Source organism: Enhydra lutris, unplaced genomic scaffold (genome assembly GCF_002288905.1).
Source record: "Enhydra lutris kenyoni isolate GAN:26980312 unplaced genomic scaffold, ASM228890v2 scaffoldscaffold20, whole genome shotgun sequence".
Classification (NCBI taxonomy): domain Eukaryota; kingdom Metazoa; phylum Chordata; class Mammalia; order Carnivora; family Mustelidae; genus Enhydra; species Enhydra lutris.
The window spans coordinates 31519408-31536357 of record NW_019154104.1 but is presented as its reverse complement, the minus strand read 5'-3'; the positions used below and the strand labels follow the sequence as shown (position 1 = coordinate 31536357).

General features: G+C 48.0%; 1 protein-coding gene across 6 annotated transcripts in view; it reads right to left on the bottom strand.

Annotated features, from left to right (window-relative positions):
* The window catches only part of LOC111148495 (TNF receptor associated factor 3), a 116234-nt gene that overhangs the window by 24999 nt on the left and 74285 nt on the right, over positions 1 to 16950 (bottom strand). For all 6 annotated transcript variants that reach the window (XM_022505089.1, XM_022505087.1, XM_022505091.1 and 3 more), the window contains 4 exons: positions 7511 to 7775; positions 5532 to 5583; positions 2902 to 3006; positions 1889 to 2056 (listed from right to left, as the gene is read on the bottom strand). In XM_022505089.1, the coding sequence (XP_022360797.1) occupies positions 1889 to 2056; positions 2902 to 3006; positions 5532 to 5583; positions 7511 to 7758 (573 nt within the window). In that variant the 5' untranslated portion in view covers positions 7759 to 7775. The remainder of the gene's footprint in view (positions 1 to 1888; positions 2057 to 2901; positions 3007 to 5531; positions 5584 to 7510; positions 7776 to 16950) is intronic.

Genomic DNA, 16950 nt, shown 5'->3' with positions numbered 1-16950 from the left:
TACACACCAACATGTGTGCGTATCACCACGTTACACACCAACATGTGTGCGTATCACCACGCTACTCATTAAGTACACGTCTCATTCATCTGAACTGAGTCACTGAAGGAATTATTCAATTAGGCCAAACCCTATTTCTATTTTCCACGGTTCTTGAAAGTCCTTAATAGCTGGGAACGTCTACAGAAATCAGACAGGAAGACTTCACAAGAGAAGAAAATCGCAGGCACAGGAAAGTTGCACAAAGGTAATAAACATGTGGATTATGAAGCAGAGGACTTTTCATTTAATTGAAAAAAAAACAAAACTGTCCCAAATTTTGGTCAATAAATGCGATAGAACATCCACCAGGAACCACCTGGCCCGACACCCTGGCTGCATGTCTCGGTCCTCTCCCATCTTGGTCCCATCAATGATGGTCCTGCCAAGTGCAGACGCCGTCCCCAGCAGCCCCCCAGCCTCTCAGCAACATCTGCCCCTCCTGCCCACACAAACCCTGTCCAGCTCCTGAGGGCGCCGGAGCTCCACTCCGCTGACCCTCCCACACCGGCCGCGGCCGGACCACCTCGTTCGTAGCAGTCTGTAAGCATTCGTGTGCCCCAGGCCTCTGTCCCCAAGGCTACAGGGACCACCTAAGATGCACCAGTAGCCCAGACCACTGCCCTATTCTCCCCTCAAGCCTGCTATGCTCCAGTGAGCCCCACCTCAAGAGTTCATCCAGCTGATCGAGCTATAGACACCGGGCGTCATCCTTAACACACACTCCATATTTAAGCCATGGGCTAATCCCACTGCCTCTACCTTCCCAATGTGTCCCAGTGCACCTGGTCCTCCTGCCCCCTTCCTGCACAGACCAACACTGCCTTGCCTCTATATTCTCCTCTTATCCCATGCCTATGTGTGACACCTGCCAGAGTGCTGCACCTGATGGGGAACTCTGACATCAACCCCTTATCAAGGCTGCCCAGTGCCTACCCCCACCCTCTCCCCTGCTACCCATCACCTCTGCACCGCCTCTCACAGTTCCTGAAATCCACCTGCCAAGTCAGTCCCATCTCAGAACCTGTGCACCCCTAGCTGTTCCCTCTGCTCTGGGCACTGGTCCCACACTGGGCCCTGACTGCCTTGAAGAGCCCAGCCCTGACCACCTCTTTTCCCATGACGCTAGTGCATTTTTCTTCATAGTACAAATCACTACCCCACATTACATTTGCCTGTTAATTACTTGTTCCCACTAGAAGCTGAGCGTCACCACTGAACCCATAGCTCCCAGAACAGTGCCCAGCACACAGTAGGTACTCAGTGAATATTTGTGCAAGAAATGGACAAATATTTGGGGGTTACTGTAATACTGATTGGTTTTTAAAGTGTCCTCCACCCCCAATATCTCTAACTTACGGATAAGGGATCTGATCTCTAACACACACACACACACACACAATATAGAACCGTGCCAAAATAATCAAGGCATGAAAAATGTGAAATTCTCATCTCTCTCCAAGACAGACAGCTGCACTTCGATGCTGCAGGATGAATTACGCTGTTGAAGTGATGATTATGTCCCAGAGCTGCTTAAAAGATCAAGCAATCCAACAAGATTTTGAGGACATTCCCTGGGACAAGAGAAAAATTCTACCTTTTTTTGATAATTAGTCTTCATTTTTTTTTTTTTGGCATTCCAAATGATAGTCAATCAAGGGAACGGGAAAATGTTAATTATACAAATCAAAATGGGCACAACAAATAAAGCTTAACTCTGAATTAAAGCCAGATGAAAACTGCCATTTCCTCCTCTCTTTTCTCTTTATTCCTGTTAGAATAGTGCTTTAAAATGCTATTCTGGGACACAGTTACACTTGGACGGGGCTGCAGGTGGAGGGCGGCGCACCTGTAGGGTGATCAGCGGAACCTGACTCTTGCAGTGGCCGCACGTGGCCTCCCGGTACTTGCAGGCCTTTTCCACGTGGTCACGCAGGTCTCGTCTCAACACTTTTTCTTTGCAGTCAGCACGGATGCACGAAAGCTCTTCAAACTGGCAATCGTTCTTTAAATGCACCTGTGAAACAAACACTTCAAGGTTCTTAACTGGCAAAGAAATCCAATCTGAAATACGGACTCTAGCCTCCGGAAACATTCTGCTTGTCGCTACACAAGTCTTCCACAGAGAAGAGTGACAAATGTACTGAGAGACAATGAGTTTTGTCTTCTATTTAGTGATTACCCCAACTATACTGCTTTGGAAGGAGTAAGCCAACTCTCCTTCCTGGGTATCAGGTTATCGGCTAAGGAATCTGTTTTACTCCAGTTTGAGTATCCTTCCAGGATAAAATAAGACGCTAATTAAAAACAAAAACAACAAGCCATAAAAGTTATGTGGAACTTCATGGTTTTAAAAAAAATATACAGAAGGTTTTACTAGGCCTTCCAAAATTAAAAACCGGTTCAGATTTCTTTCCATCCTAAATAGGGTGGGGGTGTTTAAAAACCAGTTGGCAACTCTGCCAATGATGTCATAAAAATAACATTTCATACCTCAGTGGCTTGGAATGCGTTCATGTTTGGTTGTGTTTTGAAAATCAGCGTAACCATGGTCTTAGGGTACCACATCACACTGATCAGGATGTTATATCTTTTTTTTTTTTTTTTAAGGATTTATTTATTTGAGAGAGAGAAAGCATGAGTGTGTGCACATCGGGGGAGGAGCAGAGGGAGAAAGAGAATCTCAAGCAGATTCCCCGCTAAGCACGGAGCCAAGTGGGGGCCGGGTGCTCCATCTCACCACCCTGAGATCGTGACCTGAGCTGCAATCAGGAGTCTGATGCGAAACAGACTGAGCCACCCAGGCGCCCCAAGGAGTTCTATTTCTTAATGGAAGCACCAAGCACGACCCCCAGGACTTACCAGCAGGTGTCCCAGCGTCAACTGCTCCGTGCAGCCTTCACCTTCATTCCTGCAGTAGATCTGAAGAGCGAGAATCTCTCTCTTGCAGCAATTATCCTTAAACACCTGAAACGGGAAGACGGTTATTTCAGAGGATTAATATTGCTTAATCTCCACATGCTGCTACTTCAGAGAAGGCAAAACCACTTTTAAAAAATCAGGAGAGCATCCCTTAAGTGGACCTCAGAAGGCATTAAGGACCATCTTAATTTCTAATTTCTAAAGTAGAATGAAGGAGATGTTCCCACTAAGAGTCACAATTTAAATAATATAACTTTAACTACCATCTTTTATTAGATAAGCCAAATGAAAACAAGTTATACGAAATAATTAAAGATCACTTTGGAGCATCCAAATATTCTGAGTCAACTCTGACATTATCTCAAGGTGGGGATGCACCAGGACCAGGTTCGTATTTGGACTCTGGGGACTTCCAGGAGCCAGCTCTGTGGGGACAGCCATGGGTGGACTACACCTGCCAAGGGACAAGGGCAGAACCCACTATCACTCAATGCCTGTGTAGGTCACTTGGTAAAGAAATACAAAACTACTGTAGAAGATCGTACCTTGCAGACGGTTTGTAAAACATTTTAGTCCTTTTTCCTAAGGTTATGTCCCTCATAAATCATTTTCACCAAAAAGGAGGCAGTATTAGCCTGCTACTAAAAAAACTCCCCTCTTTTAAATAAATAGTGCAGTGACTGAAGTTAATCCAATAATGAAAATCTTTCCCTTTGGGGGCGCCTGGGTGGCTCAGTCTGTTAAGTGTCTGCCTTTGGCTCAGGTCATGATCCTATGGTCCTATGATTGTGCCCTGCGTTGGGCTCCCTGCTCGGTGGGGAGCCTGCTTGTCCCTCTGTCCCTCCCCCTACTCAAATAAAATCTTTAAAAATTAAAAAAATGTTTCCCTTTGAAAATGAAAACCTTTCTTTCTTTCTTTATATTTTCCCCTTAGAAAACAAGGAGGTTCATTCTTTCCAGCAACACAGTCTAGACCATCTTCGTCTTCAGGCATTTCTAAGAAACTCCTATATGTTAACACTCTGTAACAGTGAAAAAATAGACAGGATCTTAATATGCCTTTCTCAACTCCACAGGCAAAGAAATAGAATCAACAGCTGTTAAGAGTTAAAAATAAAGTAATTTGGAGTCAAATCTAATCCTTCATAAACATGACCTTTTTAAAAACACACTAAAGTCATCAAACAGGTATTTTTAGCCAGTGGGAAATAAACTTCTTTTTTGTGGCATTAAGTTTCTTAAGTCATTTGAGTTTAACTTTATGGATATGAAGCAAAGATTGGCAATGTCAAAACAGTTAAAGTATAGAATTTAGAGCTGAGATGATTTACTACAATGTCCCATTACATAGATGAGGAGCCTGAGGCCTGACAGTGACCAGCGGACAGATCCTGGTCTCAAGCCCCCTTTCCCCATGAGGATTCAAGGCATTAGTCGCTGTCATTCACGATGCTCCAACAAAACTAGTAATTCTTCTCCACTTACTAATGCCACTGAAAAATAGGGATTATGATTCTGAACAGTGAGACAGACCAGGTCCGTTGTTTGAACCTCCACCTCGATCACAGGGCTCAGACACACATTAGTAAGTTAGTGGCCATGCTAAGATCAGGGGCAGTGGGTGACCTGTTTGCTCAGAAACAAGCCCCTCCCTTTGACAGAGTGCAGCCTGCAGCAGCGGTAAACCCGGGGAGACGAGGGGCGTGCATGGTGCCAGCTCCATCTCTAAGCTGCCCAGAGGAGTTACACGAGGAGCCCTTGTTCCGGCAGCAGGGGGGCCTCCTCTGCTGGAACCCCCAAATCCCTGCACTTGCCTGTGCCGCCCTGACCGCAAACCCAATCTGAAAAGTGCTCCGGACACAAAACCACAGAGCAGGAATTTTATTGCACAATTTAATGACCTACATTTAAAAAACTGCTGTGTTCATCAATCAAAATATTGGTACCACACGTTTTATTGATATTTTAAGTACTTTAAGAATGACTCATTTCAAACTCAAAGCATGCCTAGCGGGGTTTGCCAATGCGTAGATGACCAGAGGTGCCGTTCCGGTGCGGGGAGCGGGGGAAGGGGTGTAGGGATCAGAGCCCCAGGACGGAAGCTGGTGGGCGGCCCCCTGAGGCCCCCTCTGAGACTCTGCCCTGCCAGAGAGCGCTCACGGGTACACATAATCACATGGCGGGGGGGAGGGTGGAAATCCCACATCTGTCTAATGAGTGGGAGGTGCTGCACGGGGGCAGACAGAAAGCCAATCCCGCTGAACTCCTGAGACTGGCCGGATGCCAGCTGTCTGGGGAAGAAGCCTGAGAGGACGGCCTGCATCTCCACATTTCACCCCCACAGCCCTCCCGAGGTGGGGCCGCTATTGTCACAGGCAAGGACACAGGTTCAGGAGCTGAAGGTCCTGGCCAGGGTCACCCAGCTGGGCAGCTGTCCTGCCTCAACCCTGCAGCACCCGCGCTCAAGCCCCAAGACACCACCAGAGCGTGCCCAGAGCACCAGGTGCAAACCATGGGCCAAGCGGGACCGAAGCATTTGAAAAGGTCATTTATTAAAATCTCAAGAATACCTTATCTTTAATGATGCCTTCTTGACACGCAGTACATTTTGGGCTTGAGGAGCTGAGGGGAAAACACACCATGAAGACATTAGATAGAGCGGAAGTCCTGTTCTCACTTGAACCTTTATGGTCACCTGGTGTGAGAAGTTCACGGCCGCAACCAGAGGTCCGGGATGCTGCGGCGAGCTGGGTTTCAAATATGAAGCCACAGGAGAAAAGGGCTCAATTTTTTAAATGGTAATTTTTCCCAAGGAAGTTTTTAAGCAGCACAGCTGACATCAGTCCCACTTGGAAAGCCCCTTTCCATTAAAAGTGAGATTTTATTTCAGAAACCAAAACTAGCCCTCCGTGAGTGGCTCTGTGGTGTGAGCGTCCCAGGCTGATTAGGAGGGCCTAGAGGCAGTCTTGCTTTCTAAAAACAGCTAGTACTTTCTCCAGAAATTATTTTCTGTCACAATATACTGAAAAGCCAATGCAAGTCCACGGTTAACTGGAGAATTTAACACTGGCCCCGTCTAAGGAAGCCACTGTCCACCACATCATTCTTGCCCCCAAACACAGGACAAGAGCCTCTGCTCCCAAGCTGTCCTTTTTTGGAACTTGATTCTAACCCCATCTCGTGCCAGAAATCACCTCCTAGAGATTAAAAATAAAACAAAGTTTGAGCCCTCTCTACTTCCATGGCCCCTGCCCTAGACAGCCAAGGGCTCCAGGAGTCCAGGACAGGAAGGTCGGCGGAGGCTTTGGGGAGGTGAACACGGGGTTGGACACGTATCCACCGGAGACCTGGGCAGACTGGGAAGGCTTCACAGGCCTGGGAAGCTGGGCAGGAGAACTAAGGGCTGATGAGAGACAAAATTAATGTGTTTCTAAATAAAAGCTTTCATTTAGACTATAATATGAAGCTTGTGCTAAACTGCCTTAATCATAAGACTCTTTTTACATCCTTAGACCCTAGGGGTGAGTGGCATTTGGGTGGGATCCCCTGATGCCTGCAAAACACGGAGCAGGAGGAGAGCCAAGTGCAGAACAAGGAGGAAAATCAGAGGAGCTCTGGGTACCAGCCCCACCCCAGCCCCATGGCCAGCAGGCCTCCCCGAGCCCAGCACGCAGTCCAGGTTTGCACGTAGGAAGCTGCAGGTGCTCTGAGTCTGCTCGGCCATCACTAAGCTTGACTCAAGAGTCATTTTAGCCACAAGGCAGGGAAAGCTGAGCTCACTGTTTGGATAAGTGGATAAGACTACAGCTGGAAGGACCTGGGGGAGGATGACAGGGAGGGAGGATGCCTGCAGTGCCATTATCAAGGGCCATGCCCTCAGCGGTGAGTCAGAAGTGGGCAGCCTTCCCGGGCCCCTGCGCCTGACCCTGGGGACCAAGTCTGACAGCATCCTGCCATGACTCCCAGTGCCCAGCACCATGCCCAGAAAATACCTGGGGAGGAACTAAGACGCTTTCTTGGACAATGCTGTTTGTGCCGTCAAACTCCGGCCTGCCTCCCCGACGCCCTCTGTGACTCTAAGGTGGCACTGATGCTTAGCCGACAAGGGCTTCCAAGGCGCCGGCGTGTGCTTTCCTGACTGCTGAGTAAGCGTGCACACACCAGATTCCTACCCAGGCGGGGACCTGTCCAGTCCTCCTGCTGACCTGTCCTCCTCAGCCTCTGCCCCCCAGGAGCACCTGCACTTTCAGGGTTCCCCACCATGTGCACGGAGAGGGGACACTGTGGCACAGGACCAGGTGCTCGGCGAGCACATCGGGAGGTGCTTGGCGGGGAGGAGACAGAAATCTGTGGGATGGGGCTGGGCAGTGCGAGTCCCAGAACGCTGGACAATTCAGGGATAAGGTTCGACTGAGTTTCCCTAAGTAATTCACAGGCGAGGCTCCGAGAATTTGATCTGAGGGTCTGGAGACATTTAAGCTTTAGAAGGCGCTGCTTAGAGACGTGGCAGCGGGCGGGAGGCGGGGAAGCCGCAGGGCCGCGGGCCTACCTCAGCAAGGCGGCCATGCAGGTCTCGCAGAACCGGTGTCCGCACTCTGTCTGCTTCGGGTTACACAGCACCAGGCGGCACTTCTCACACTTGTACTTGTCTTCCACGGTCTTCACAAACCTTTCTTTGTAGCCTCCTTGCTCAGGGACGAAGACGGACGTGCTGGCGGCGCCGCGGTCGGGGTGCAGCTTCAGCGGGGGGTTGGGTGGCAGGGTGCCGGGGGGGTCCAGCTTTTTACTTGGCTCCATTTTAGGGAAGAGAAATTCTGTGGGGGGAAAACAACGGTCCTGAGTGAAACGCTAACCCGTCATCCTGCGCAAGGAGAAGAAACACAGCTTTCGGGATGGAAAAGTGCCGGAGCGCCGTGGGGTTTTTCAGTTTAAGTAATGCGCGAGAACCCTCCTGACCTCACTGCATGATGGGAACGACACATGAGCAAATGTGCAGCTCCCCTTTTGACATCGGCCGAACGCTACTGTTGATGTTACTGGGCAAAAAACCTCTAAAAGGTACTGGTTGTGTCATTAAGGTTCCTTGAACTACAGGTAATACTTGGCTGTAACTTAAAAGTTCTGCACATCATTCTGATATTTTGGGCAAAGCAACAGTCGTTCTCAGCCAGTTTTATTTCTTGGTTCTCCTCACTGCCAGTAATAGCCCCGTGATGTGACTCAGGGGTGGCCTGACACACGGTGTCACTCACTCCAACCACAGCAGGCACATTTGGATGGTGTCTGCAGACTCATGTGATTCCTGCCCCCGCCGAGACCCCACAAGTGTGCCCACGACACTCCAATCTGGGTGCGCTGTGATTGGCGCCCGCGGCCGGCCTGACCCCACCTCGCCCCCCCAGGACCCCACGCCGTGCACCACAGGGCCTCAGGGTGCACCCGCTGGCGTCTACGGCAGGCAGGCCCCTCTCGTGCCCGGGATGGAGCTGGTGGAGGGCACGCCGGGACTGAACAGGTCTCCTGTGCCCACATGGGCAGCCGTCCTCCTGCACGTGGTGACAAGTGCGCAGATGGCTGGCTCCCACCAGCAAGTGCCCAGCAACAGGCCCAATGAGCAGCTCCTAGACAGGAGCCAGAGCGACCGCAGGCTGCACGGGCCTCCAGCGTCGTGCACAGCAGCACATCTGGCGAACCTGCAGAGGAATTTCTCTCAGAGCTCACCAGGTCTCTCAAAACGACAGTGTTTCTCGCTCAATCCATTTATTCCTGCTAATTACAAAAATAAGGACCAAATTCCTTCTTCTCACAAGGCCGCGAGCATCTGTGCCTCATTCCATTTCCTTCTCTTCCCAGTGCAAGGCTGCCGTGGGCTGGTCTGGGGCCTGGCCGGCACCCTCAGAATAACCAGCGGGGGCGAGGCAGACCCTCAGCCCAGGCCACGGCATGCTGGGTGCAGAGCCTGCCCTCTAGGGCCTTGTTCTGCCTCTTTATGAGACTGCAGGAATGAATGTCTCTTGACTAGGGCTGAGCAGAACGCCAGCAGCTCAACATCTAACAAATAAATGAACTGGTGTTCTAGCCACTCTCAGGCTGGTTTTAATAAAATAGAACATCAGTGTGGCAAAGAGTGGGAGCTTCCTGCAAAATCCATTTATGAAAACAAAAAAAGCTTTCGAAATGGCCTCAGAAGGCTAGCAGCCCTTTGCGCACCAATTTGCTGACCAGAATCTTATTAAGACGGCGAGCAGCGAGGTGCCTGCTGCTTACCTTGTCTATCTGCCTGTCCTACCTTATGCAGATGCTCTGGGTTCACCGCCCTCTTCTCAAGGAGGCTCACCCTGGCCAACCCCACTCACCAGGCCTGTTTGCCCTACTGTGTTTTCTCTATGGCACTTCCCACCCTCTAACTCTACAGCTTCTTGTTAATTGACTCTCTCCTCAGGCAGAATGTAAGCTCCCTGGAGACATGGGTTTTGTTGCCAGACAAACCCCAGGTACCCAGAATAGTGCCCGATGTGCAGAAGGTCCCCAGTGCACATTCGCTGAGCTAACGGAGGAAAGGGTGACGTCCGAGCCACTAGTACCAAGCTGTGTCTCTATGACAGGAACACTCTTTAGCTTGTAGATCTGGTCTTAGAGCTTCCAGCCTTAAAAATCTCTTCTTAGGGGCGCCTGGGTGGCTCAGTGGGTTAAAGCCTCTGCCTTCAGCTCAGGTCATGATCCCAGGGTCCTGGGATCGAGCCCCGCATCGGGCTCTCTGCTCAGCGGGGAGCCTGCTTCCTCCTCTCTCTCTGCCTGTCTCTCTACCTACTTGTGATCTCTATCTGTCAAATGAATAAATAAAAAAATCTTTAAAAAAAAAAAAATCTCTTCTTAGATTATAAGCTACTTATGACTTTGGTTTAGTATCTTAGCCAATAGTGTGTAGGAAAGCTATGTGTTCAATAAACAGTTTTTAATGAGAAATATCTGATTGCTAGGGGGCCTGGGTGGCCCAGTTAAGCATCTGCCTTCAGCTCAGATCATGACCACAGAGTCCCACGTCAGGCTCCCTGCTCAGCGGGGAGTCTGCTTCTCCCTCTGCCTCTCCCCACCACTTGTGCTCCCTCTCTCTCAGTCTCTCTCAAATAAATAAAATCTTCCCCCCCAAAAGAGAAATATTTGATTCTTTAAAGGTAAATTCCTATTTCAAACCTGACAGACAATCAACTTTGGATCAAACTAAAGATAAATAATAAATATTTATTTACCTACAACATGCCATACTCTGTATAAAATAAAGAATACAGCTTGGGATCTTTTGTTTTTGTATGTTACTTAAGACAAGTGAACAGATGCAAACTGTATCCCAGGTACCTCAAAGAAAACATCAGAGCAGCCCTGTGCTGACGGGCAGAGGGCAGCCCACGGCCAGCAGGTCTGTCCGGACTTCCCCGTGAGGCAGGTGCCAACGTGGCCATCTCTGCAGTGGGCCACTGAGGGCCTCTGACAATCCTACCCAGCATCCCTGCATCTCATCGCACGAACGGCCCATTCCCGATCTAGGCTGTGGGCTGGAGAATGAGCCTTCAGGGAAGGAGGGAAAGACGCCTGCAGTGCTTGGGCTGCAGGAACCAGACACCAGACCTCCTCTACCTTATATTCACAGGGGAGGACCAAGCAGCATAAGCAGATGGTCTGAACATGAAATGTCCAGAATAGGCAAATCTATAGCAACAGAAAGCAGATTCGTGGCTGCTAGGCTGGGGGAAGGGGAGCATGTACTAATGTGCATGGGGTCTCCTGCTGAGGGCATGGAGGTATTTGGGGACTGGATAAAGGGGGCGGGTGCATAACCTACAAACCACTGCTGAACCAGACACTTGAAAGAGATGAATTTTATAGTACGAGAATCATATCTCAATTTAAAATCTAAACAAAAAGTAATATAAAATAAATGTTCAACTGGGGGGAGGGGGGTAGGGAGAGGGTGGTGGGGTTATGGACATTGGGGAGGGTATGTGCTATGGTGAGTGCTGTGAAGTGTGTAAACCTGGCGATTCACAGACCTGTACCCCTGGGGCTAAAAATACATCATATGTTTATAAAAAAAATTAATTAAAAAAATAACTGTTCAAAATGGTTCCATTTGGATTTGGTTAATTTGTGACATTTATATATAGTGGCACATGCTCTAAAGTATAAGACTCTAACACTAAACTATACCTGCCCAATGCTGTGGTCAGTGACAGACATGTAGGAGAGCAGAGAAAGACTTTCATCCATATTACAGCAGATTTTATTTATTTATTTGACACAGAGAGAGAGACAGTAAGCAAGAGGGAACACAAGCAGGGGGAGTGGGAGAGGGAGAAACAGGCTTCCTGCGAAGCTGGGAGCTTGACATGGGGCTCCTTCCTAGGACTCTGGGATCGTGACCCGAGCTGAAGGCAGGCGACCAACCGACTGAGCCACCCAGGCGCCCCTTTCCATATTATAACAGCAGGTGCCCTCAGAGAAGACTAAAACATGGGGCTTTAAAGTGCAAAGAATAAGGACCAGATCCTCTGACTGCAAATACCCAGAGGCAGACGCTCTCTTCTGGAGCTCTGTGAGAGCGTAGAGACATCCAGAAATGGCAAAGGCATGTAAAGAAAACATGTCTTCTTTCTCCCTCCACACAAACCGTGTCACACATGCAAATGAATCAACGGCTTCATCTTGGGGGCGCCTGGGTGGCTCAGTCATGAAGCATCTGCCTTCAGCTCAGGTCATGGTACCAGGGTCCTGGGATCGAGCCCCATATCGGGCATCCTGCTTGGCGGGAAGCCTGCTTCTCCCTCTCCTCCTCCCCTTGCTTACGTTCCCTCTCTCTCTGTCTCCGTCAGATCAACACGGATCAATACAGATCCACTTTATTATTCTGAAGGCTGCATATGGCACTCCACTGGATGGTTTACCTTAATTTATATAACCAGTTCCACTAATGGACAGACTTAGGCTTGTTTGATGTGTCGCTATTTTTAAAAAAGATTTTTTTAAAAGAGATAGCAAGCAAGCAAGAGCGTGTGAGCATTAATGCAGGAGGGGCAGAGGGAGAGGGAGAATCCCAAGTAGAATCCCTGCGGAGCACAAATCATGACCTGAACCGAAATCGAGTCAGATGCTCAACTGACTGAGCCACCCAGGCGCTCCTGATGTTTTGCTATTATGAACAACCTGCAGTGAACATTCCTGAACATAGGCAACCATACAGCAACAGAACTACTGGGTCAAAGGTGATGTGCAATTTGTGGTACTATAATCACTGCCAAACACTTCCAAAAGGTTGTACATTACATATTTCCTCCCAACATTTACTAAACTATTAAACAAATATTTTAGAGAACAGCCCATTTCACTCAAATATTGACAGTTCCCACTTTACTTCAGCCTCGACTTTCCTGAAGAGTGTTGCTGGCTACACGGTTGTACGAACATCAGGGCTCTCAGCCTGGGAATGCCAGTGTCAGGGGGGCGGGGGGCAGGCCCACTACCTTCCTACATGGGTGGGAGAACCTTCTAGGAGAGCAACTCAGCAAACGTTTGCCAAACCAACCACATTTTACTTCAACAAATACAACCGGGCACATACAACATACACAACTCTGTGCCTCACAGATCGGGGACACAGGGATGAAGGAGGCTGTCCCCATCCTTAGAGAGCACTGAGGGAGTCATGAGGAGGTGAGCACTCCAGGGTGAACAAGCACAGGATGTGAGCACGGCAGTTACAAAGGGCTGCAGATGCAGATCTTGCAAAGAGAAAGACGTCACATAGGTTTTGGGGAGATCGGGGCTTCAGGAGTTGGACTGGAGGTATCAGTTCAGTTCCAACAGAGGAGGACCAGAAGGAGCAGCAGCAGACACAGCACTGTTAGGCGGTCATGGAGGGGAACCTGGTGTTAGGGGTTCTGGGGGAGGAACCAGCCAGGCAAGATATCTGGCACTGAGCGGCCTGGGTGGTAAGACTGCTTCAGGGTCCTTCCCTCAGGGGGATCCTTGGGGATAGCACTGATCCTCAGGGCCTCACTTCTCTTTACCTCAAAAGCAGATACTAGCCCTAAGGGTCCTAGCACTATCAGGCATCACTGTAATATTTTACATTGAGTCTGCAGACTCTACTGCACTGTATACAGAGAAGACACATCCTCCCGCCAACGGCGGCCAGGCAGCCTGACAAGGACTGGGTTGTTTCCCCATCTTACTTAGACACCCCCAAGCCTTATTTTTTTATTTTTATTTTTTAAAAGATTTTATTTACTTGACAGACAGAGATCACAAGTAGGCAGAGAGGCAGGCAGAGAGAGAGAGAGAGAGGAGGAAGCAGGCTCTCCACCAAGCAGAGAGCCCAATGTGGGGCTCGATCCCAGGACGCCAGGACCATGACCCGAGCCGAAGGCAGAGGCTTAACCCACTAAGCCACCCAGGTGCCCCTCAAGCCTTGTTTTAAAAGCCCCTTCTCAGCAATATGGTAAGAAAAAGAAATAAAAGGCATCAAGATCAGAAAGGAAGAAGTAAAACTATGTCTATTTTCAGATGACATCATCCTGCATATACAACTCAGGAATCAACTAAAAACGAGTTGAACTAATAAACTTATTCAGCAAAATTGCAGAATAAGAGATTGATATATAAAAGTCAATTGTGTTTTTATATATTAGCAATGAGCAACCCGAAAATGATCCATTTATTTTTTTTTTTTTTAAAGATTTTACTTATTTATTTGAAAGAGAGAGAGAGAGAGATCACAAGTAGGCAGAGAGGCAGGCAGACAGAGGGGGAAGCAGGCTCCCCGCCGAGCAGAGAGCCCAATGCTGGGCTTGATCCCAGGACCCCGAAATCAAGACCTGAGCCAAAGGCAGAGGCTTAACCCACTGAGCCATCCAGGTGCCCCAAACGATCCATTTATAATAGCATCAAAAAGAATAAAATATCCAGGAATACACGTAACCAAAGGAGGGCAACATATGTGTATTGAACATTACAAAACATTGTTGAAAGACATCAAAGAGTCCATAAATGGGAGGCCAGCCTGTGCTCACAGGCTGGAAGACACAACACCTGATGAGATAGCCACCCTACTCAAACCGATCAGATGCATCCCAACCCCTATTACAGTCCTGGCTGGTTCTTTCTGCAGAAATTAAGAAGCAGAACCTAAAAGTCAGATGGAAATTCAGGGGACCCAGAATAGACAAAACAATTTCAACAAAGAACAGAGCTGGAAGACTCACACCTCATTGTTCTACAACTCACTACAAATTAGTCAGGACATTATGGTACTGGCGTTAGACATACAGATCAATGAAAGAGAACTGACAGTCCAGAAACGATCCCTCATGTTTATGGTCAAGTGATTTCCGACACGAATTCCACAGTCTTCTCAATGGGGAAGGAACAGCGTGTGCTCAGTGCCAGCGAGCTCACTGTCGTCACGGAACAAAGAAGGCCTCTTCCTGGGTGCTCTCTTTGCAGCTCAAGGGCTGCACTGGTGGCTACCACTGCCTAGATAGCCATGTCCTTCCCTCCCAGGGGAGCCACACAGCAGAGCTCTGGCACACAAAGTATTGTTTCAGGGAGGACAGCTGGGTGGGCTCTAAGACCTCCCTGGCTGGTATCCCTCCTTCCTTCAAAAAAATGTATTAGGTGACACATAAACAAAATGACTGTGTGCATGGGGCACCGGGCTGGCTCAGTCAGTAGTACACATGACTCTTAATCTCAACGTTGTGAGTTCAAGCCCCAAGTTGGGTATGGAGCCTCCCTAAAAAAATAAAATAAATATTACATACAAGACCCAGGAAAGAATACAACAACCAAAAAGGCCCCAGAATCCACAACATACCTAACAGCCACCATCTCCCCATGTGCTTCCTTAGCCGTTGTCCTGCTTCTCTCTGGAAGTCAACCTGAAGTTCGCACCTATGGCTCTTTTGCTATCATACATATTTTTCTTCTTAAACAATACGCTTTTGCCTGTTTTTAGTCTCCCAGAATGCTATCATACCTGATGTACCTTCTGCCATCAGCACTGTACGCTCTCACCCGTGGCTGCTGTGTTTGGTAGTTACACTTCATTCATTCTCACTGCCGTGTGATAGTCCACAGGTGACCTAGCCATTTTCTGATCACAGTTGCCCGTCCTCACTGTTCCAAAAAGCATGCTCTGAACATCCGGGCACATCTGTTCTGGGGCCCTCATGTAAGTCTCTCTAGGGTTTGTGTTCTAGATCACAGCAAACTGTGAAGTCTGCAGTCAGATCTAGCCAGCAGCCAACTTCTGTTGGGTTATGGCTACCTATCGCCTACCTCCTTGAGCCAAGAATGCATTTTAGATTTTTAAAGGGTTGAACAAACAAACGAAACAAAGGCAACTGTATGACAAGGTCATAAAGCCTAGAATATTTACCATCTTGCCTTTTACAGAAAGTGCCTGCCAGTCCTCACCGGGCACGCTGCACCTAGCGCCAGAGGGACTGCGGAGGTTGTGCACACAGCCAAATTATAAGCGAGGGCCAAACTGCTCTCAGAAGCAAAGCAGCATAAATGTTTCTGTTAATCCACATCCTCACCAACACTTGGGTTCTGCCAACCTAGCACATACAATGGTCTGTTTTCTTACTCTGATAATTAAAAAGCTTTAGCATCTTTTCATACATTCATAGGCTCACGGGCCACTTATGCTTTTCCTTCCGTGAAATGCCTGATTGTGTCTCTCTGCCATGTTTTAATTGGGCTATTATCTTTTACAATACTGATTCGTGGGGGTTACCTACATATTGACTGTTAAACCTACACTTGTCTATGTCTTCCCCCAGTCTGTGGATGGCTTTAACTTTATTTATGTCCTTTAAAAAAGAAAAGTTCTTAATTTTAATGTAGTCAAATTCATCCATATCTTGGCCTTTTAAAAAGATTCATATTATCTTACAGGTGGTGCTGATGAAAAAGGGACAACAGCATATATGAAACCAAACTAGAAAGCAGCTCTATTACAAAACGTTTTCAAAAGAAGAATATTATGTTGAAATAAAACTAACAAATAAGTCACTATGTCAAACAGACTCACAGTGCTCAAGGGAAACATTCTTCCTAAGTAAGAGCTCTTCGAGTCAGAATCCAGTCTCGACATGAACCCTGAGTGGGGCCCATGGGTCAGCCCATGACCTTCTGCATCAGTGAGATGGCCGACATGGGCCGCAGCTGTCCCAGGGAAAGCAGGAACTAGACACCTCAGCAGGTGCCAGGACTGGTGGACAGATGAATACTCTCAGCTTTACTACTGATCCCAGATTCTACCAGCCATCCATTGTCACTATGAAAAGTTAGTTCTGATTTAAAGTGTGAGAATCATCTAACCACTTCTTAAAACAACTAGGACAATAGGAACGATGTCTTTAAGTCTTAAAATAAGACAAATACCCACCTATTGTGTCCTAAGGAAAAGGGAGTTGGATTTGGAAAAACCACCATTGGAGGCAAATTCTTCATAATCAGCTCAGAGACTGACAATCAGGAGCTTTCGTAAAGCTGGATAGTAATGTGGTGATCACTTTGAGGCCATCTATAAAGTCATGCAGATGGAGAAACCATGGAGTGAATCTGCTTCAGGTTCCCTTCCATCTATGTAAGAGGGAGGGTAGAAACCTCAAGATCACCAAAGGAACCAAAACTGCCATCTGCAGGACCAAGTTCTCAGTAGCAACATGGGAGAGCACGATTTTACCAGAATGCCCTCTAACCAACAGGTACAAAACAAATACGAAAAATAATTGACCTTTTATCTTGTTTACCTCCCTAAGCCATCTTAAATCCTTTCTGAAATCAGGTGTACATAAGTTAGGCAAACTCAAAGTTGGTCACAGCATTAAAACCAGACTAATGAGTGGGATCAGTGAAAATGGCTGGGTAAGAAACTCCAAAAGTCTATCTTTCAATAAAAGCACGGGGAAAAAACCTGGCAAAACC